Genomic DNA, 22176 nt, shown 5'->3' on the forward strand with positions numbered 1-22176 from the left:
AATTAAATTTCAACATAAAACACAAAAGAACAATACAGTAATATACATGTGTATAGTGCACTTTTAAGTACTATAGTCAACTCTATGATGCACGTACATCGAAAAGTGATGATTTGTGGAGATAACGCAGAGGGATTTCGTACAAAGAAAAACAGTGAAGGTGACGAATGTTGAATGATATATAGTGATTTATAGAAATTGTACACAATGATAAGATGATGCTCCGGTATGTTTTAAATATCAATACCTTAACCTGTCATTGTTTCTAATGCAGGTATCAATATCTGCGATTAGTTAAAAACTGCTATAATTCATGTCACACATAAATAATAAAAGTACAAATTTACAAAATACTTAATATAATTATCATGTACAGATATATCAAATACATGTCATGCAAAGATATTATATAAAATACATGATGTAATTATTATGTGAGATTTATAAAATACATAATATATCATGTACAAGTACATAAGAATATTCCATTTTACATGTACACATATAGAGAAATATTCCATTTAACATGTACAGATATATAGAAATACTCCATATATCATGTACAGATATATAGAAATACTCCATATATCATGTACAGATATATAGAAATACTCCATATATCATGTACAGATATATAGAAATACTCCATATATCATGTACAGATATATAGAAATACTCCATATATCATGTACAGATATGCAGAAATAGAATGCATTGATAAGTTTCTATTCATAAACAGAGAACTGATTCATTATATGAAAGTGGGAAGTAAACGTGGAGATGGATAAGAAATCGTCTGTTTTACAGCAAAGCAATGTGCAAGTAGGACATACATGTACTGTCAACAAAGGCTAATAACACCAGCTTGATGGTGATTCCATTCAAATAATAGCTTATACCGTGTGTCAAGGAAAAGACGATGATGGAAAAATAGAAATAATACTGTACAGAAAATTTTGTCCCTCAAAGTCCATGATATACTTATAAAGGTGCAACCTTCCTCATAACCAAAAAGAAGGAGTTATCTTTTCTTAACCATTACAAATAAGTATGAGCAGGCATTAATAAGGGAAGCGTGCAGCGAGTGGCTTTTTTAACATAGCGGTTTTGAGGACCGTCTATTGTGAAACAGATTGATTCATTTCGGGCGTGGTTTTGAATCTTTAACTCTTCCGGACCGGTTCTCCAGGGGTGGTTATAAAGAACCTGGATTTTTTTAATCGCCTGTAATTCCAGAGATTTTAAGTAATTCGCTGTGGTTTCGGGGGACAGCTTTAACTGCCTGAATTTAAAGAAATCGGTTGTAGTTCAAGAGGCCGGTTATAAGTGCGTGGTTTCGAACTTCCGGGAGAGGGTTTCCCAGTCTCCCTGTTCGATCAGACTGTTGATCTCCGTGGTGATCAGAGCCTCGTCCTCACACAGAACCTCGGCGTTATAGTAAATAGTCTTACTCCTGGTCCAGCTGAACGAATTGTCAAAGACCAGTGTATCTGTAAAATAAATAAAGGACTCAAAGGTATCAATGAGCATCACGTGATGATACAATCAGTAGTGGCTGAAGACAATAACGGTAGATTGAAAACAGCAGTGGCCGACAAGTTCTTAGATCTCAAAATCTCAAAAAGACTATATATCTTTTATAGGTTTTGTAAACTTAGTTTGCTGAATCGTTCCCATTTCCTTTATATAGTCTTTATTTTCCTTGCAACAAAACAAGTTAGTTGTACAAACCAAATAAGATGGCATCAAACTAGGATTTATTGTGTAAATTTTGTTTTATCATAGAAAAGATATTCTATCCGTATTCTCAAACCAAGCTCTTTGCATGCATATATCCACAAAGTAATTCTTATCTATAATATACTTCTTAAATCCTTTGAGCATAGTTCCCTTAAAGCAAATCTGACGTAAACATTGACAACATAAAACGAGTCCACATTTTACAATACGCCCCGATATGCCATACAGTAACGGTTGAATTCATGCTTTTTTATCAATATGCCAACACAGACTTGCATGTGACAACGTATCATACCGGCCAAAAAGACAAATTCATGCTAGCTATAACTTTAAAAACAAAAAATGTTAAGCCTGAACAACAAACCCATGCTAATTGTTTACAAACAAATCCATGCTTCACTCTTTATGGAATAAGCCAATTACATATATATATATATATATATAGATTTCTGGGCGTGACAATTCATGCTTCTTCCTACACCAATCATTAACCGATCTACCAGTCAAGTTGATGCTAGAACAAACTCGATAAAACATAGAAACCTACGCTCCCTCCTGTTCCTAAATCATACTCGTATTTTGTAATAAAGAACGGTGCGATACAACCGAGAACTACTGAATTCTATAGTATCTGAAATACAACAAAGTTAGTTTTACGCATGGTATTGTGATGCAGTCATAAATTTTATGTTATATGTAATCCAAAAAGTAGTATTAAAGTACAAAAAATAAATTCGTAGTTTCTGAACTACAATCGAGATATTAGTACATGTATAGGGTAGTAGTAGGAATTTCTGTCCTAAAATTATGGTTTAAAATTAATATATAACAATTTAGGGAAGATCTGATGGTTAATTTGTTAACCACTCAACCTCATTAAGATAATTTCACAAATGAATAAAAAATCTAGCTAGATTTAAAACAAAAAAAGGAGAAACAAATTAAACGCACATGTCCCTGTTTTATCACAGATGTAGCTCCCATCCTCGGCGACCACGTGACTGTTGACACGTGATGTCTCCACGACCGGAACACTGCCCTTGGGGCTCTTGTAGAACACCCCGAACCCGATGTCGTGGTCCTCGGTCTTAAACTCCCACCTACAATGTCAGGCGGTGTAATAAAAACCAAAGTTATCGACGGGTGGGAAATAACAGTACAGTCAAGTATTCAAAATGATGATGATGACGATGATGTATTGATGATGATGCATTAATTTCAAACGATCGACAATTATGCCGATTTTGTGATTTAAATGTCAACTTTTATCATGTTCAAAACTTTTATTCAAATTGGACCTCTATAATCCGGTATTACTATTTTTAGAAATAGACACCCCGACTCTTTATTGAATTCAGTGAGTCCTTACTTGAGTATACTGTCGACTCTATATTGAGAACAATCCTTACTTGAGTACACTGTCGACTCTGTATTGAGTACGGTCCTTACTTGAGTACACTGTCGACTCTATATTGAGTACGGTCCTTACTTGAGTACACTGTCGACTCTATATTAAGTACAGTCCTTACATGAGTATACTGTCAACTGTATATTGAGAACAGTCCTTACTTGAGTACACTGTCGACTCTATATTGAGTGCAGTCCTTACTTGAGTATAATGTCGACTCTGTATTGAGTACAGTCCTTACTTGAGTACACTGTCGACTCTGTATTGAGTACAGTCCTTACTTGAGTACACTGTCGACTCTATATTGTGTGTAGTCTTTACTTGAGTATACTGTCAACTCTATATTGAGTACGGTCCTTACTTGAGTACACTGTCGACTCTATATTGAGTACAGTCCTTACATGAGTATACTGTCAACTCTATATTGAGAACAGTCCTTACTTGAGTACACTGTCGACTCTATATTGAGTGCAGTCCTTACTTGAGTATAATGTCGACTCTGTATTGAGTACAGTCCTTACTTGAGTACACTGTCGACTCTGTATTGAGTACGGTCCTTACTTGAGTACACTGTCGACTCTATATTGAGTGCAGTCTTTACTTGAGTATACTGTCAACTCTATATTGAGTACAGTCCTTACTTGAGTACACTGTTGACTCTATATTGAGTACAGTCTTTACTTGAGTACACTGTCAACTCTACTTGAGTACACTGTCGACTCTATATTGAGTACAGCCCTTACTTGAGTACACTGTCGACTCTTTATTGAGTACAGTCTTTACTTGAGTACACTGTCGACTCTATAGTGAGTACAGTCTTTACTTGAGTACACTGTTGACTCTATATTGAGTACAGTCCTTACTTGAGTATAATGTCGACTCTATATTTAGTACAGTTCTTACTTGAGTACACTGTTGACTCTATATTGAGTACAGTCTTTACTTGAGTATACTGTCGACTCTATATTGAGAACAGTTCTTACTTGAGTACACTGTCGACTCTATATTGAGAACAGTTCTTACTTGAGTACACTGTCGACTCTATATTGAGTACAGTCTTTACTTGAGTATACTGTCAACTCTATATTGAGTACAGTCCTTACTTGAGTATACTGTCGACTCTATATTGAGAACAGTCCTTACTTGAGTATACTGCCGACTTTGTCCACCTGCTGGTCGATGGAGAGTTTGTCTCCCCTTGGTACGGTGGCAGACTGCATCTGTTCCTGAAAGTCCGCGTTCTGTAGGAAATATTTTTCTGGAACCTCGCCGCCATAACAAATCTAAACAAAATCATTTCATTAAAATACTAATGTGCGTTTGTGTCACAGTTGCAAAAGTACATGTTCATGTACCATAGTTGTCATTTTGTCATGTATCCGTGTAGCAAACTTGTTACCCACTTGTCACATAATGGTTACATAATGGTTTCACAAAGTTTCTTATATTTTATTTATTTGTTTTCGACGTACTTCTGAATTCTATGAAACTTTAGTTAGCTATAAACAACTTGAGATATAAATGGCAACTCAATTTCGCTTTTGGCAAAGGGACACCCTAATTGCCTTACTGATTACATGTACCCTTTTTATCACAAAGGGGTCGAGTCTAAAACTTTTTTGAAAAGGTGAACCGCGTGGCGGTAGGAAATCTCAGTGAAATAAGCTCACCATCGTATTACAACCAGAGACCGAACCCCCGACTTTTAACTCACCATTGTTTTACAGGTAGGGTCACCGTCTGGATCCCTCAGTGAGCCCCCGTAACAGGCAGGTAGGTTTGAGGGGTCGATAAACTTCAACAGGTACTCCGTGTAATCACCTGTCAATGAATCGTGAAGCCTTCACGTTTTTTAAAGATAAAATGCAGGGAAGGCATCATGGCGAAAATGAAATAAAATCTGTGAAATGCATACGATACTTCGGTGCCTTTTTAAATGAAACTTGAATTTCAAAGAAAATATCAACAAAAAATGCCGCGCAGCTGCGCTAAATTATCAAAGGATCAAATGTATTGAAAGTATCTAACGAAAGAAGCAACACACAACAGAAATTATTGCAACGTCATATTTTCCGAAACGGAGAAATAGATAGAATGCAAATGATTACATTGTTACACTGTACATAAAAAGTTAAAATTGTTACAAGTTACATTGTACATAAAAAGAAAAACTTGTATTGACAGGAGTTGCAACGTAATGTTATCTGGAATAGCACAAGGAGAAATAAATAAAATGCACAGAAGTACAGTGTTCCTTTTAATAATAGAAAGACTTTTAGTGAGACGAGGTTTTAGTAATCTTGGACCAAAACTATGGAATGAACTACCTAATCATATTAAGCAGCCAAAAAAAAAGAGGAAATTTAAAAAAAAAACTTCTTTAGAGGCTTTTACTTTTTAGTTTAATTATAAATCTTCATGTATATACTAGTATGTAAATGTAAATATTCTTTTTCTTGTTTCTAATCGTACACCGCCATTATTTATAGGCGTTTAATTAAATAAAACAGTTTTTAAGTTTCAATGCGACTCTCCCAGTACATGCATCTGTTATTACAAATGTATGGTGTATAATGTATAAATGTAAATGTACAAATAAAACATATTTGTATAAATGTACATGTACAAATAAAACATTGTATAAATGTACATGTACAAATAAAACATTGTATGAATGTGCATGTACAAATAAAACATTGTATGAATGTGCATGTACAAATAAAACATTATATACGTCAGATACTGAGTAGTCAGCGAAAAGGAACAGCCAAATCGCCTCCTGTGAGACTGAGTTTTACGTCATCATGATTATTTCGTGCAGTCCGTGATTTTTCTTAGATCGCTGTAGGTTTCAATAAGTTAATCCATGTTTGGTCTTGTAAATATTATCATTTATACTGATTACAAAGGGTGTACACGTGTTCATCGTTCTGACTATGTACATGTTTATATATGTTATATATATTATATACATGATGTACCTCTTGTACCATTTACATGGTTTTGAGGGAATAAATGAATTGAATTGAATTGATAACTCACCACCTATGACGTGAATCTTTTTCTTCATGTCCTCGCTGATCAGTGGCCGGCAGATTTTGTACAGAAGCGGGAAGATCTTCGGAGCTAAATGTATAACAAGCTCGGATTAAATATAAGCTCTTTGGGGAAAAGAAAGAGACAATGAGAAAGCTTATGGATTACACGACTAACCGTTGATAATGAGAAGATAGCGCATCATCTCTGGATAGTTGTCCTCCAAGATTTTGACTAAGTGAAGGTACATTTTCAGACCTACAAGTAAAGATAAATCAAACATCACACTGAGAAGCTAAACGTTTTAAGTTTTACTATGTTCTGTATTCAAAGAATACTAGAATAAGTAATGTCTATATATGTAAAAGATATAACACAAATTATGAAAATTACATTTACATTGAACCACGAATTTTATACGAGTAATTTTAGACACACAAATAGCAGGTCCCAACCAAAACAAAATTATTTAGAAATAGTTATAGATTTGATGTGTGTTATGTTTAGGAAAAGTTTTTTGTTCATATTAGTGGCATTTAGAACTATGATTTACCTGGTCGCCAGAGCATACTGGTGCCGACTCCCGCCATATCGAACACCACCGTCAGCCCGTCCACCCGCTGTCCGCGCTAAAAATAGAACGAATGAACACATTTAACTAAAAATAGAACAAACGGCTTTTCCCACGAGACTAAAAATAGTACAAGTGATCATTTGCAAAATTATAGCTAAAATAGAACAAGCGAGCATTTGTGGTAAATCTTTTTTCTCCTAATGTGGTGGGTAATTGTATCCCACTTTTCTTTATAAGTGGAATATGTTTTTCTATTCTATTGAGTGTTTGATTTGACAAGCATGGTTATGATGATTTAATAATTTTTTTTGTGAGAGAAAGTTAATAAATCACCCAAACGGTTCATTCTCATAATTAAAATAAATCGTATTTGATTTGTTAAACTAAGAATAATAAGAATAATACGATGTTATTATATTTTCATGTTTCATTCTGATTGGCTTATAATCCGCTCTATCACTCTCAGCGTGAGGAACACACTTGGCAACGGTTACATGTAACATTATATAAATAGTGCCTGTTTGGGAGGGTAACAGTTGAAATTGACACCCCAAGGAAACCATTGTCAACCGACGCTTCGCGTCGGTTGATAATGGTTGTCTCGGGGTGTCAATTTCAACAGTTACCCTCCCAAACAGGCACTATTCATTTTATTATACTGAATGTATTAATTTTATAGAAAATTTTACTGCTTTTATATAGAAATGAAGTGAATTCTACGGCGAACCGAACGCGCATAATTTACGCGCATGTAACAATTCGTTGTGTTACCCGTTGCAAAGTGTGTTTCTAACGCTGAGGGTAATAGAACGGATTACCAACTGCGTCTAAACCAATCAGATTTCAGTATTTAACATGAAAGTATAATTGTTATATGCGCATACGGTTCACCGTACAGTTCACGTCAGCAGTAAATTTTTCTTTAAAATTAAGACATTCATCATAATAAAATAAATAGTGCCTGTTTGGGAGGGTAAGAGTTGAAAATGACACCCCTTAAATACATTTGTCAACCTCCACTTCGCGTCGGTTGACAATGGTTTTCTCGGGGGCGGCATTTTCAACTGTAACCCTCCCAAACAGGCACTATTTATATAATATTATGCTTCAGATGTACCAAGCATTATAAACCTTACTTAATTTACATGAAGATAATAATGCCAGTGTTAAGGTGGCATTGAAATTGCACCCATCTAAGGTACAATTTTTAATAATTTATAGATACAAGAACATAATTCTATTTTCGTAGTAAGAAGATAATATAATGTATAAAAATATAAAGGATTTGCTCTCATAATAACGTGTAATATTACAACAGCCTTATTTTGATATGGCAAAATTCGTGTTTCTTTTCAGTCAACAAGTAGCATGAATCAAATGATCTCTACATGAGTCAATCGAAAAATAAATCCTCTTACACAATATCTTGATGCAGCACACCCTTTACAAAGCACGCAAATCAATGGGATTGACATGGATGCAAAAAATGTATCTACACAGAACAAGACTCGGTGCTTCATGTAATCGGATCTCAGGGCTCGGTGTGAGCCAGCCAAAGAGATTGGCTTACTTATGCTTCACTGTGAACGGCAGGGGCGACACACCTGTTCTTGTCTGAAAATTATGAATGTCTCAAATATATACTACAAAAAATTATTACACCTTATGCCGAAGCGAGAATAAGATAAAACTATAGACAATTGCTTCTGCCATGACTTTTACCCCTTTGTATCATAATTATAACTTAATTGCAGAAACAACTGTCTGTGGTTTTCCCCCGTCAAAATTAGTATCCCCGTCTCTTGACATACGTGGTACACTTTTACATGAACTGCTGTCAAAGTCATACGTCACGTGGCAGAATCTTTGCCAGACATTAATTTTACAAATCTAAATCTAACGCTATATAGTTCTAGTTCTGATCGTTGAAGGCACATTTGTAATGCCATATGATACAATAATACAGAGCTGTTATTGTTCTGAGGGTGTCATCTTACAATGTAAATGAAATAATAGCTTCTTTTTATGACCGATATACATACTTAGGTCTGTCTGAATATGGGATACGGGGAGAGTAGAGTTGGTGAAAAGGGTAGGGTACATTGTGCGAACAAATATTTTTACACTGTATATGAACCCTCTGAACAATGGCCCTAAGACAGAGGTCAAACAAGTCTCCGATTGCAAACAAAAAGAACAAAAAAACCTCGTCAATGTTACACAAAACCTGTTCATTCTCCACACAGACCACACGGATAAAGGGTAAAAGATACGAACTACGTGAATTATGACTTGTACGTTCTAAAACATGTTACGAGCTGTATCCATGCCTGCTTCTTTGATGGTTCCACGTGAAGAAGCTTACTGTTTGAGTTACTGTAACTGCGTATTTTTTTTCCTAAAGGTATCATTATCCTTAATTAAACTAAGTGTTACTGTTGGGCTACTTTATAACCACTTTCATTGAATGATACTTTAAATGTATTTATGTTCCTTAATGTTATTTTGGGGCTTCTTTAAGCCAGTTTGTTACCTTTAGCCTACTTTAAGACCCATTTGTTACCTTTTGCTTACTTTAAGACCCCTTTGTAATCGGTACCTTTTGTCTAATTTTGAACCTATTTTGATCTTTTGTCTACTTTAGGACCCCTTTGTCACCCTTTGTCTACTTAAGGACCCCTTTGTTATCTTTTGTCTACTTTAGGTCCTTTTGTCACCTTTCGTCTACTTTTAGACCTTTTGTCTACCTAAGGACCCCTTTGCCACCTTTTGTCTACATCAGGACCCTTTTATCACTTTGTTTTTACTTTAGGACTCCTTTATCACATTTTGTCTACCTGAGGCCCCTTCGGCACTTTTTGTCTACTTTAGGACCTTTCGTCTACTTAAGGACCCCTTCGCCACCTTTTGTCTACTATTGGACCCCTTTATCCCATTTTCTCTACTTAAGGACGTTTTGCCTCCTTTCGTCTACTTTAAGACTCCTTCGCCACCTTTCGTCTACTTTAGGACTCCTTCGCCACCTTTTGTCTACTTTAGGACTCCTTCGCCACCTTTTGTCTACTTAACGACCCCTTTATTACCTTTTGGCTCTCCTTCTGCCAGTCTAGAACCGTCCATTCACATTGCTGAATCTTGGCTTTTTCCAAGTCCGATTTTCTTACGGAACACATCAGACCCTTTATGTCCAGACGACCGTAGGGCTCCACTCGTACAGGACTACCGTCCCGCGCATGCCCACAGAACCCACCTGTCAGGTATTTCTGTAGCACCTGCCAATAAAGGTTCAAAGTCTAAGTAGAACCGTTTTACCAAGAGCTTGGACTTAGAGCTGAAGCTCTTGTTAAAACGCTTATATACGTATAGCGGCGGTTTTGGTTCTTTTGAATCATGGACTGATAAATATACTTCATATCAGGGTCTCTTGGTGAAAATGTAAAGTTTACAGAGGACATTGGCTCTAATATGAAGATACTTATTCCGCTACTCTTTTTATTATTTTGTGGAAATACAGGATACGGTACCTCGGGTTGTTTGTAGTCCTCTAGTATAGTATCTACCTTCATCTTCTCCCGGAAAGCCATGCTCTGGAAATACATCAGGATACATAATACCATCAGTGAAATTAAAAGTAGATTCAGATATAAAAACTCTCCGTTCATCATCAAACAATCGCCGTGAAAGACAACGGGACTACTCGGGCATTGCCTTGACAACGAGAACCGAAGCAGATAATCAAAGACACAATGAGTAGATTAGTTCATTCGGCTGATGACTTATTTAATTTTAGATGAATTCTTTGATTATTTTTAATTAAATGTTTTTGGAGGGGGGTATATATTATATTCATGGGATTGCCCCAAGCTATTCAAGAAATGAAAACCAATCACTTACTGCTCTAAACATTTGCTCGGCTTTGTCTACGTCAAAACACCGAGCTGAAAAAGAGAAAGAAGATTGCGTCATTTTAATTTCTTGAATTGTTTATTATATTCTTCATTGCATTTTTATGCTCATCAACATCTAGAAATAGCAGCACACATCATACCTTTCAACCATCTTCGTAGGTAAAAGTCGTCATGGCTAGGTTTCACTAGATCTTGTACTCGTCGTTTGAACTGTGTGGAAATATAAAATCAATAGAGTTATAATTTATAGGAAGGTTACATTATTATACTTTTCTGCAAAGTAAGCTTTCTTTCTACTGTTAAAGTATTTTCTCTCAAAAATATAGAGAAACTTAATCAACTTATAAGCTACTGATAGGTAAATTAAACTACCAAAAAAATAATGAAATGCGTAAAATGAGATGATTTAATTCCGTGTTGTCGTATGTTGATTATCGGCGTATGATCCAACGTAACGATTTAAAATTAGACAGGTATCTCAATCTTCTTCACATTATTTAAAGTTACGACATCTCTCTCTCTCTCTCTCTCTCTCTCTCTCTCTCTCTCTCTCTCTCTCTCTCTCTCTCTCTCTCTCCTACCTCTACCAGAGCGACTTCTTCCTTGGTCTGGGGTTGTTTCGGACCGTTAGTTTGGTCATTATCTGGAATCCGTTTAGCGTCCGTCGGTTCCAGCTGCCCATTCATAGAGTACTGTAGAGACATAATAAACACAACTCAACAAATCCCCACAGTCAAGCTTTCATCTGTACTATCATCTCTGTGAGAAGGGAGGGGGGTAGTGGAACTACTAGTAGATGGTGCTAAAAAGCCGTGCTGATGACGGTATGATCGGTAACTCTCTGTATAATCCGATGACAATGTACTATTAATGATCGGATTGACTTAGTACGGCAGTGTTTGTTTTAACGCCTCAAAGGTTTACAATTTTGAGACCATAACACATTCACTTCCTACTGAAATTGTGGAATGGAACTTCAAGGGAGATATACGAAAATCTGATTGATGAGTCGTACGTCATGTCAAAAAGACATTCATTTACATTAAAATACGGCCTACTCTTGTGTGACCCGAGTCTGGGAGTGTTCGCTTACGTTACAAGGTGTTACATAATCATAAAGATTTATTGGAGACGCTGCCTACGGGGTCTGGGTACCACATATCTCAGACCAGAAATAGATCTAAAGTACAAAATACCGGCGAGAAGCTATCATTTTGTGCTTATAGAGTTATCGGTGTCCAGACACAGTTCAGCAGTATGAGTATGTGTGATGAAGAACAAATATCAAGGCAGTGTTTGTTATTACCGAAGAAATTGGTGTTTATTACTGATAAGGTTACTCTTAAGTAAATACTGGCGTAATTTTCTATAATTAGTCATTACACCAGTTTGAATGCTCTTTGTGTTGTTAATGCCAGGTGAAGATGCTCCTTAGCTATTACCGGTTTTATATTGTTCCTTTGGGTATTATCGATTGTAATGTGATAGAGTTTTTTGCATTGTTATCGCCGGTGAAATAACTCTTTGATAATTACCGATGAAATACCCTTTTTGTTGATACTGGTAGATTATTCGATAGTTATTACTGGAGGCAATACTCTTTGGTTATTACCGGTTGCATTACTTTTAAATTATTATTATTGGTGGCATTACTCTCATGTTATAACTGGTGACATTACTCTAAAGTAATAACTGGTGGTATTACTCTTCGGTTATTACCGGTGGCATTATTTTTAAGTTATAAATGGTGACATTACTCTTAAGTAATAACTGGTGGTATTACTCTTCGGTTATTACCGGTGGCATTATTTTTAAGTTAAAAATGGTGACATTACTCTTAAGTAATAACCTGTGGTATTACTCTTCGGTTATTACCGGTGGCATTATTTTTAAGTTATAAATGGTGACATTACTCTTAAGTAATAACTGGTGGTATTACTCTTCGGTTATTACCGGTGGCATTATTTTTAAGTTATAAATGGTGACATTACTCTTAAGTAATAACCGGTGACATTACTCTTTGCTTAATACCGGTGACATGACTATTAAGTTATTACCTATTGCATTACTAATTGGTTATTACCGATGGCATTACTAATTGGTTATTACCGATGACATTACTCCATGGTTATTACCGGTAGCATTACTATTTGGTTATTACAGATGACATTACGATTTTGTTATTACCGATGGCATTACTATTTGGTTATTACCGATGACATTACTATTTGGTTATTACCGATGACATTACTATTTGTTTATTACCGATGGCACTACTCTTTGGTTATTACCGATGGCATTACTATTTGGTTATTACCGATGACATTACTCTTTGGTTATTACCGATGGCATTACTATTTGGTTATTACCGATAGCATTACTTTTTGGGTATTATCGTTGACATTTCTCTTTGGTTATTACCGATGGAATTACTATTTGGGTATTATCGTTGACATTTCTCTTTGGTTATTACCGATGGCATTACTATTTGGTTATTACCGATGACATTACTCTTTGGTAATTACCGATGGCATTACTATTTGGTTATTACCGATGACATTACTATTTGGTTATTACCGATGGCATTACTATTTGGTTATTACCGATGGCACTACTATTTGGTTATTACCGATGGCACTACTCTTTGGTTATTACAGATGGCATTACTATTTGGTTATTACCGATAACATTACTATTTGGTTATTACCGATGGCACTACTCTTTGGTTATTACCGATGACATTATTCTTTGGTTATTACTGATGGCATAACTATTTGGTTATTACTGGTGGCATTACTATTTGGTTATTACCGATGGCATTACTATTTGGTTATTACCGATGGCATTACTATTTGGGTATTATCGTTGACATTTCTCTTTGGTTATTACCGATGGCACTACTCTTTGGTTATTACCGATGGCATTACTATTTGGTTATTACCGATGACATTACTCTTTGGTTATTACCGATGGCATTACTATTTGGTTATTACCGATGGCATTACTATTTGGTTATTACCGATGGCATTACTATTTGGTTATTACCGATGGCATTACTATTTGGTTATTACCGATGACATTACTCTTTGGTTATTACCGATGGCATTACTATTTGGTTATTACCGATGGCATTACTATTTGGGTATTATCGTTGACATTTCTCTTTGGTTATTACGGATGGAATTACTATTTGGGTATTACCGATGACATTACTCTTTGGTTATTACCGATGGCATTACTATTTGGTTATTACTGATGGCATTACTATTTGGTTATTACCGATGGCACTACTCTTTGGTTATTACAGATGGCATTACTATTTGGTTATTACCGATAACATTACTATTTGGTTATTACCGATGGCACTACTCTTTGGTTATTACCGATGACATTACTCTTTGGTTATTACTGATGGCATAACTATTTGGTTATTACTGGTGGCATTACTATTTGGTTATTACCGATGGCATTACTATTTGGTTATTACCGATGGCATTACTATTTGGGTATTATCGTTGACATTTCTCTTTGGTTATTACCGATGGCACTACTCTTTGGTTATTACCGATGGCATTACTATTTGGTTATTACCGATGACATTACTCTTTGGTTATTACCGATGGCATTACTATTTGGTTATTACCGATGGCATTACTATTTGGTTATTACCGATGGCATTACTATTTGGTTATTACCGATGGCACTACTCTTTGGTTATTACCGATGGCATTACTATTTGGTTATTACCGATGACATTACTATTTGGTTATTACCGATGGCACTACTCTTTTGTTATTACCGATGGCATTACTATTTGGTTATTACCGATGACATTACTCTTTGGTTATTACCGATGGCATTACTATTTGGTTATTACCGATGGCATTACTATTTGGGTATTATCGTTGACATTTCTCTTTGGTTATTACCGATGGAATTACTATTTGGGTATTACCGATGACATTACTCTTTGGTTATTACCGATGGCATTAGTATTTGGTTATTACCGATGGCATTACTATTTGGTTATTACCGATGGCACTACTCTTTGGTTATTACAAATGGCATTACTATTTGGTTATTACCGATGGCACTACTCTTTGGTTATTACCGATGGCATTACTATTTGGTTATTACCGATGACATTACTATTTGGTTATTACCGATGGCACTACTCTTTGGTTATTACCGATGGCATTACTATTTGGTTATTACCGATGACATTACTCTTTGGTTATTACCGATGGCATTACTATTTGGTTATTACCGATGGCATTACTATTTGGGTATTATCGTTGACATTTCTCTTTGGTTATTACCGATGGAATTACTATTTGGTTATTACCGGTGGCATTACTCTTTGATTATTACCGATGGCATTACTATTTGGTTATTACCGATGACATTACTATTTGGTAATTACTGGTGGCATTACTATTTGATTATTACCGATGGCACTACTCTTTGGTTATTACCGATGGCATTACTATTTGGTTATTACTGGTGGCATTACTATTTGGTTATTACCGATGGCATTACTATTTGGTTATTACCGATGGCATTACTATTTGGGTATTATCGTTGACATTTCTCTTTGGTTATTACCGATGGCATTACTATTTGGTTATTACCGATGGCACTACTCTTTGGTTATTACCGATGGCATTACTATTTGGTTATTACCGATGACATTACTATTTGGTTATTACCGATGGCACTACTCTTTGGTTATTACCGATGGCATTACTATTTGGTTATTACCGATGGCATTACTCTTTGGTTATTACCGATGGCATTACTATTTGGTTATTACCGATGGCATTACTATTTGGGTATTATCGTTGACATTTCTCTTTGGTTATTACCGATGGAATTACTATTTGGTTATTACCGGTGGCATTACTATTTGATTATTACCGATGGCATTACTATTTGGTTATTACCGATGACATTACTATTTGGTAATTACTGGTGGCATTACTATTTGATTATTACCGATGGCACTACTCCATGGTTATTACCGGTAGCATTACTATTTGGTTATTACTAGTGGCATTACTATTTGGTTATTACCGGTAGCATTACTCTTTGGTATCATGCTGTGTTGTAATTATTGATTTATGAATGGGTAGTTCTATTCTCACGCGATATGTAATGAGGTAGCAGCACGCTCATGGAATACGAGGGTTGTCCCAAAATAGCGTAGACAAGTGGCGTTATTCAGTTAATCGAAGACAAAGGATGATGGAATTTGTGCCACAAAGGGTTGAAGAAATTTGCATTCAAAGAATGTTTTAAAATCAAATATTGTTTGAGATTAAATTAGTGAAATGAAAACATGTTAGATCAGAAATTCGACATGCGCTGCAATGTCAAAAACAAAAAGTTAAAATCAACATAATGAAAAGAAGATTGCGATGAAAAGTACTTTTCGAATGAAAAAATTCAAATAAAACATACACTGATATTTGATAATTATTCTATTATTTACCCAGAAAATTTTTAGGCTATAATAAAACTTTTAAATATTTTATAGCGCGTTTTGTGACAAGTCGAAAAGTTAACTCGTAATAAAATGACGTTGTCAGCGTTTAAGGCGGCCCAGCAGTAACAGATACAATTTTGTAAAGACCATGAAATAAATCCTAAGCGGGTTTGGAAGTAAATGAAATTAACAAAATAGATTAGAAATGCGTTTTGTGAATAAGTAGTTAAACAACATTGAAAATATTTGAACAAGTATGATAAAATAAGTGGAAAAAAGAAACCCCGAACGATATCAATGGACGTCAAAATGCTGAACGACACATTTCGGCAAGACGGACGTTAGTCAACAAGTAATACAGGGCAAGTTTGGCTCCGACAGATCGTTTGTACTTAGAAATATTTAAAAACAAAAACAAAAATAGAAATATATGTTGAATGTGCACTCGGGTTACATGTTCAAAGATAATATCTTTTCTAAGACATTTTCGGAAATAATACGTAAACGTTATCGTAAACGATATGGAGGGTTTAGCAACAACGTAAAACTGGAAATTTTCGACGTCGCACAGTGCGCCGCCTGACAAAACTTGTTGTTACTAATTATTCATTTTCTCGAGAAATAAATAAAGTACAGATTCGAAATTTTCAGTATTGTTTGCCAAAGGGTCATTGAAGAAAACATTAAAGTCTAATGAAATTGCAGTGAACAGATTATAAATCATATTTCCTGTCTACATTATTTTGGGACAACCCTCGTAAATCTTTCTGGTGTTGTATATTTTGATGATGTTAAGACACCTCGAAATCACTCCGTGTAGATGACGCTCTATTGTTTGGGGGAGGGGGGGGGGGCTGCCACCCTTTTTTGTCGAGGCAAACTTTTTCTTAAAATATTATATAGAAAAATGATAATGGAGTTGCCCCCCCCCCCCCCTCCCCCTGTATTAGGATTTTGATAATTTGCAAAGTTTTCATCCTTTTTAGGTCAATATTTTTTTGGATGAGTCTACTCCTCTCCCACTTTTAACAAAAGGCCTATGGACCACATTGCTCACCTGAGCAACAATATACATAATAGAATCAGCTTTAAGGAGTCATAAACAAAATATCTTATTAATGTCATACACAAGATACTGTATAAACCAACTCCCTTGCATATTGTTATGTTTATCATTGAATCCCTTGGTAACAATGATTTTACAGTCATGTCACATATAGAGCATTGCTAATGTCAAAAAGATCTTAAACAACTGTTTATACATGGATTATAAACATCAAATTTTTGAACCGCTTTTGAAGTCAAAGAATTTCCAGGAGCCAGAGTCTAAACAATCGTTAAAGAATTAAGTACAACCATACATAATGACATTGAAATTTTTGTGAACATTTTAATTTAATTTCCTTATTAAAATTGGAGCCCCCCACCCCCCCCCCCCCCAAAAAAAAATGAAGATTTTTCTCTATATATTCCGATGCAAAAATTTGACCTCTCACTGTGGCCCCACCCTACCCCTGCAAATGGATCATGATTTGATCAAATTTGAATCTACCCTAACCGAAGATGCCTTCATACCTGTTTCGGCATTTCTGGCTGATCGGATTCTGAGAAGAAGATTTTAAAGATTTTTCTCTGTATATTCCTGTATGAAAATTCGACCGCTCATTGTGGCCCCATCCAACCCTTTGGGATCATTATTTGAACGAAATAATATCTAGCCTACCTATGGAAGCTTTCACATGGGTAACAGCTTTTCTGGCTAAATGGTTTTTGAGAAGAATATTTTTGGAAAACACCAACATATTTTCAATGATTTTTAGTTATCTCCCTTTGAAAGAGGGTGTGGCCCTTCATTTTAATTACATGTGTATGTTGAATTCCCTTTATCTAAGGATGTGTTGTTTTAAGTATGGTTGAATTCGGCCCAATGGTTCTGGAGAAGAAGTCGAAAATGTGAAAGACAGACAGACGGACGGAGAGACGCCGGACAAAAAGTGATCAGAAAAGCTCAATTAAGCTTTCAGCTTAGGTGACTTAAAAACGATGCAACGTGCCTGTGGAATCAGCTTAATCTTCACGTGAACTTATACCTTATCTTTATATGGAGAAAGATATGAGAATCTTTAGGTAATAAAATGCAAATTTATCTCATAAATCTATTTTTTTTACTAGTCTACATTTGGTAGATTAATATGTGGATAATGTGGATAATGTCATAGTCACGTGACTATACAACAACACGCTTATATGGTCAGGGACTATCATAAATAGAGCTCTCAGTTTCTGAAATTTATTTTACCTTCTTTTTGCTCATGATGTCACACCAGGTCTTTCATTTTTTTTCTCTCTTCACTCTAAATGACAGTGACCTAGTTAAAATAAATCACAGAGCACATTTTGAAAATGAAAATGATAAATAAATAAAAAATCTTTATTTTATAATTAGGTTAATAAATATTTATAACATTTCCACATTTAATAGTTATGTTAACTATAGGTTTTAGATGTCTTATGAAGGGCAAACGTTTAACAATATCAAAATAATTTAGAAAATAAATAGTAGCTTGTGGTTCAAAAGTATAACCCCCTCGTCCCACAAAAAAAAACAAGAGGGTTTGTTTTTCCTATATAACTATATGTATGATAGTTTACCATTGACATATTGATGCATTCGGGGTTATCCGAGGCATATTTTCGATTATGTAACCATTGCACATGCATTAGGAATTTTAAATTAATTGTGTTAATAAGCTATTTATGAAGAGAAAATAGATCGGGAATTTACACGACATTGTGAAATTCATCACTCAATGAATATCATTACAAAATGACATTCATGTATCCTGAAGCGTTTATAGCTCAGTTTCAATAATGAGTTTGTGATTATACAAAGTCTATGATATTTAGTAATTCTTCATTCGTTTTAAATATACTTTTTTGGACCAACACGTTTTAAGCTTCAATTTCCTCTCTGCCCCATACCGCGACAACGTGTAAATCACATTATAGGTTAATTACAAACTACGTTTCATGTATTCCACAATTTACCATCTTATTAATTAATATTAGATGACAGAGGGTTATTGAGCGGAAAAAAACGAGAGAAAATTTTTTAAAAAATTTAATCATTTTAAGTGAACTGATATAAATGATACGTAAATGATGAACACTTCTCACCACAGTTTAATCACTTTTACTTGGTAAACTGGCAAAGTTTATACATCAAAACAACCCACAAAAATTAAAAGATTAAAAATCAAAAGCTTCGTAGGCACCTGTCTTAACGATATTGAAATAAATAAAATATACATTGCATAGATGGTCTCTTTACTTTTATCAAAAGTTATAATAAATAGATTATCTTGATCAGTTTAAAAAAATCAATCTTTAAAACGAGCAGGAGATAGCAATTTGGTGAAACTCAGTGAACATAACAACATTCGTTTAACTTAAAAAAAAAACACGATATCGTTAGGAAATTAATATATATACTAGAATAGCAGTATCAAGTAAATGTCTTTTTTAATGAAGAAAAATCTGTTAAAATGATAGAACAATTTACATAGCTATGCTGAATTAAAAATGTTGGCACTGAAAAAAAAATCTCACTTACTATATTCACACAGTATTCCCATAAAATGATAAAAGGGAAAATTGCTGAATCATTTATCGGAGGCGGTCATCAAGGAGAGAATGAAAATGTTCCTGTTTTGTGAATCTTTTCTTTACAGTCCTAAATTTTCATAATTTGATCTGACAGTTTCAACTTTTAACCGCGCGAGGCAAACCAAGAACGGGGTTCAAATCCAACATCAATTGATATCATTTTCTTTTCACTCCAGCAAAATATAGTGCACCCTTATGAAGTGAAAATTCTAAAAAGGGACCTCTATGGGAATTTTATGAGAGTGCAATTAAATCCCGAGAGTTGGGTCGAGTCCCGGTCAAAGGGACCAGGGAGCAAAGCAGGTCAAGCCAGAAATACCTGGACAGCTACATTTGTATTAGTGTAAACCCCCACTCCCCCAACACCTGGGGCCCCGCATTAACAACTACGACATGCAATTGTCTCACGTTTTTTTTTGTATTGATGTATACAATGTAATCAGAGTTTTTGCTGTGAAAGTATCTACTATTTACTCAGACTCTTATGACCCGAGTACACATATATATTTAGATATACATGGACAGTCGTCACAAAGTAGGGCAATCACCTTTCTGGCCACAGACGTTATAAGTACGAGGGCTTTTAAACATGTAGGTGGCCGGCATTGTAAACAGTGGTGCTTTTTGGGCCGAATCGTCTGATCTGCTCCGGAATGTCGTAAACGGCTTTATTTCCCTTGTTAACGTGGAGCGAGCAAAACCCTTCTTTCTATCTGATCTGACGATTTAGTCCAATGGAATAAAATATATTACTAAGCTTGCCCATTATAAAATTTAATTGGCGTTTTACTGTGCGGTGTGTATGTACACCCAATTAAATTGTTTACCAACGAGGGTTGAATAAAATGACGGGGTCTGAATTTGATTCCTTTCACTGGACATGTTTTTTGTTGTTGTTGTGCCGACAAACTTGTGAAGCTTTGTATAGAGGAGTTGTTCCACTTTTTGCCCTTTATACGGCCACAAGCTAGGAAAGCTTAAAATGACAATACAAACATCTCCTTTTTCTTTACCTATTTCCTTCATATGAAATGCTTGCGGTTAACAATCACTCAAATCACTAGTCACCAATTAGAAAAATCGCCAATTTTTTTTATATCTGTGAATATTTATAAAATCAGTTAAATCTTAACAAATTTTCCTTTTTAATCTATTTAATTCGTTATTAAATGATTTTGTAAGACCATTAGTCCAATAGATGTTACACCAAGAAACGACATAAAGAAAACTTTATGGAAAATGTGAAAAAAAACTATTGCATGTACCTTCCACAGTTCCGAGAATACTTTACACTCAACGCAGCTCATTAAAATCACTGAAAAGAAACACGAAACATAAAATCGTCGGCATACCCAATAACAGACATCAATAAGGTATTCACTGAAGTGTGTGTCCTTTTTAAAAAATGTAGAGTTGAATGAACTTCAGTACATTGTTCTAAACCATATTGAACGATTTCTGGTAAGATTTATCAGTCACATCTGAACACTGAATCAGCAAACTGAACCCACCCTACCCACACAGATTCACAATAACTTACCCCCCAACGTTGTGCAGTCACACATTTTGACTTCTAGTATGAATTTACAATGAACGTAAACAGACCAGTGGTTCGCTGGTCTGTCTACCTGTAACCAAGTCAACCACAGTACTCTAAGAGCGAGCCCAAAGTGTTTCCTCAGAAAATTCCGAAATCGGGGGGGGGGGGGGGGGGGGATAAAAAGGAGGACTATCCGGACACAGGGGAGAAGGACCCAGTCCGACAAGCCGCCTTACCTGTGTTTATACGTCACAGTCCGTCTGATGTTGTCGTCTGCCAGTTCCCGCCAGACAATGATCCCCAGGTACACATTAACAAACGTAACAGCTGTTTTGTCGGCGGTACGTGGAAACTATTCCTGGGGCTAAATCTTCCCAAATTCTGGACACGCCATTTTAAGTTATGTGAAGGAGCGCAATATTTTCTATACTCGGAAAAGAAAATAGTCACTGGAGCGCGAAGCGTCTAGCTGCATTCCTCGGACAGATTTAGTCAAATTACACAAGCGTCGAATTTTTAGTAATAGTAAGCAAATACTACACTTGCGTGCCAAAATTATGTCATTTTCCCCCTGAAAACAAGACTTATTTTCAAAAGGTTTTCCGTTGTTATTTTTTGTCAGATTTTAAAGAAATTCATATTGATTTAAGTATATTCATTTCGCAATTTTTGACATTCATTAAAATAGTTTTTTGACGACTCATTTGTACAATATATTTCAAACACAACACGAAGATATTTTTAAGAGCTCTACTATATGTCTTTTGAAATATGCAAGCCGAAAAATCTTTCTTTGTATTATTAACTTCAAATCTCAGA

At 35.3% G+C, this 22176-nt stretch overlaps 1 protein-coding gene across 3 annotated transcripts; it reads right to left on the reverse strand.

Moving 5' to 3' along the window:
- Nucleotides 1-82: 82 nt before the first annotated feature.
- On the reverse strand, nucleotides 83-21850 carry LOC128188031 (retinal-binding protein-like). 3 transcript variants are annotated; one of them, XM_052858802.1, is made up of 15 exons: nucleotides 21594-21783; nucleotides 21083-21132; nucleotides 18451-18520; nucleotides 11248-11358; nucleotides 10807-10876; nucleotides 10653-10696; nucleotides 10283-10345; nucleotides 9842-10030; nucleotides 6738-6813; nucleotides 6362-6442; nucleotides 6191-6274; nucleotides 4863-4969; nucleotides 4292-4431; nucleotides 2692-2840; nucleotides 83-1490 (listed from the first exon to the last, which is right to left on the reverse strand). In XM_052858802.1, exons 3-15 carry the CDS (start codon nucleotides 18463-18465, stop codon nucleotides 1321-1323), a joined length of 1299 nt encoding a protein of 432 aa, XP_052714762.1. In that variant the 5' UTR covers nucleotides 18466-18520; nucleotides 21083-21132; nucleotides 21594-21783; the 3' UTR covers nucleotides 83-1320. The 3 variants fall into 3 exon arrangements, with proteins under 3 accessions (XP_052714762.1, XP_052714763.1, XP_052714765.1); XM_052858805.1 differs by lacking the exon at nucleotides 83-1490 and adding an exon at nucleotides 2160-2371 and having other exon boundaries at nucleotides 21594-21850; XM_052858803.1 differs by lacking the exon at nucleotides 21083-21132.
- Between the last annotated feature and the right edge of the window lie 326 nt (nucleotides 21851-22176).

Source organism: Crassostrea angulata, chromosome 6 (genome assembly GCF_025612915.1).
Source record: "Crassostrea angulata isolate pt1a10 chromosome 6, ASM2561291v2, whole genome shotgun sequence".
NCBI lineage: Eukaryota > Metazoa > Mollusca > Bivalvia > Ostreida > Ostreidae > Magallana > Magallana angulata.

Bases quoted from the DNA above. Each gene is read 5' to 3' on its own strand.
- LOC128188031 (XM_052858803.1), bottom strand. The intron at 10,877-11,247 runs GTAGGAGAGAGA...ATTTCCACACAG, and splicing joins AAGAAGTCGCTCTGGTAGAG to TTCAAACGACGAGTACAAGA. The intron at 10,346-10,652 runs GTAAGTGATTGG...ATGTATTTCCAG, and splicing joins CCGAGCAAATGTTTAGAGCA to AGCATGGCTTTCCGGGAGAA.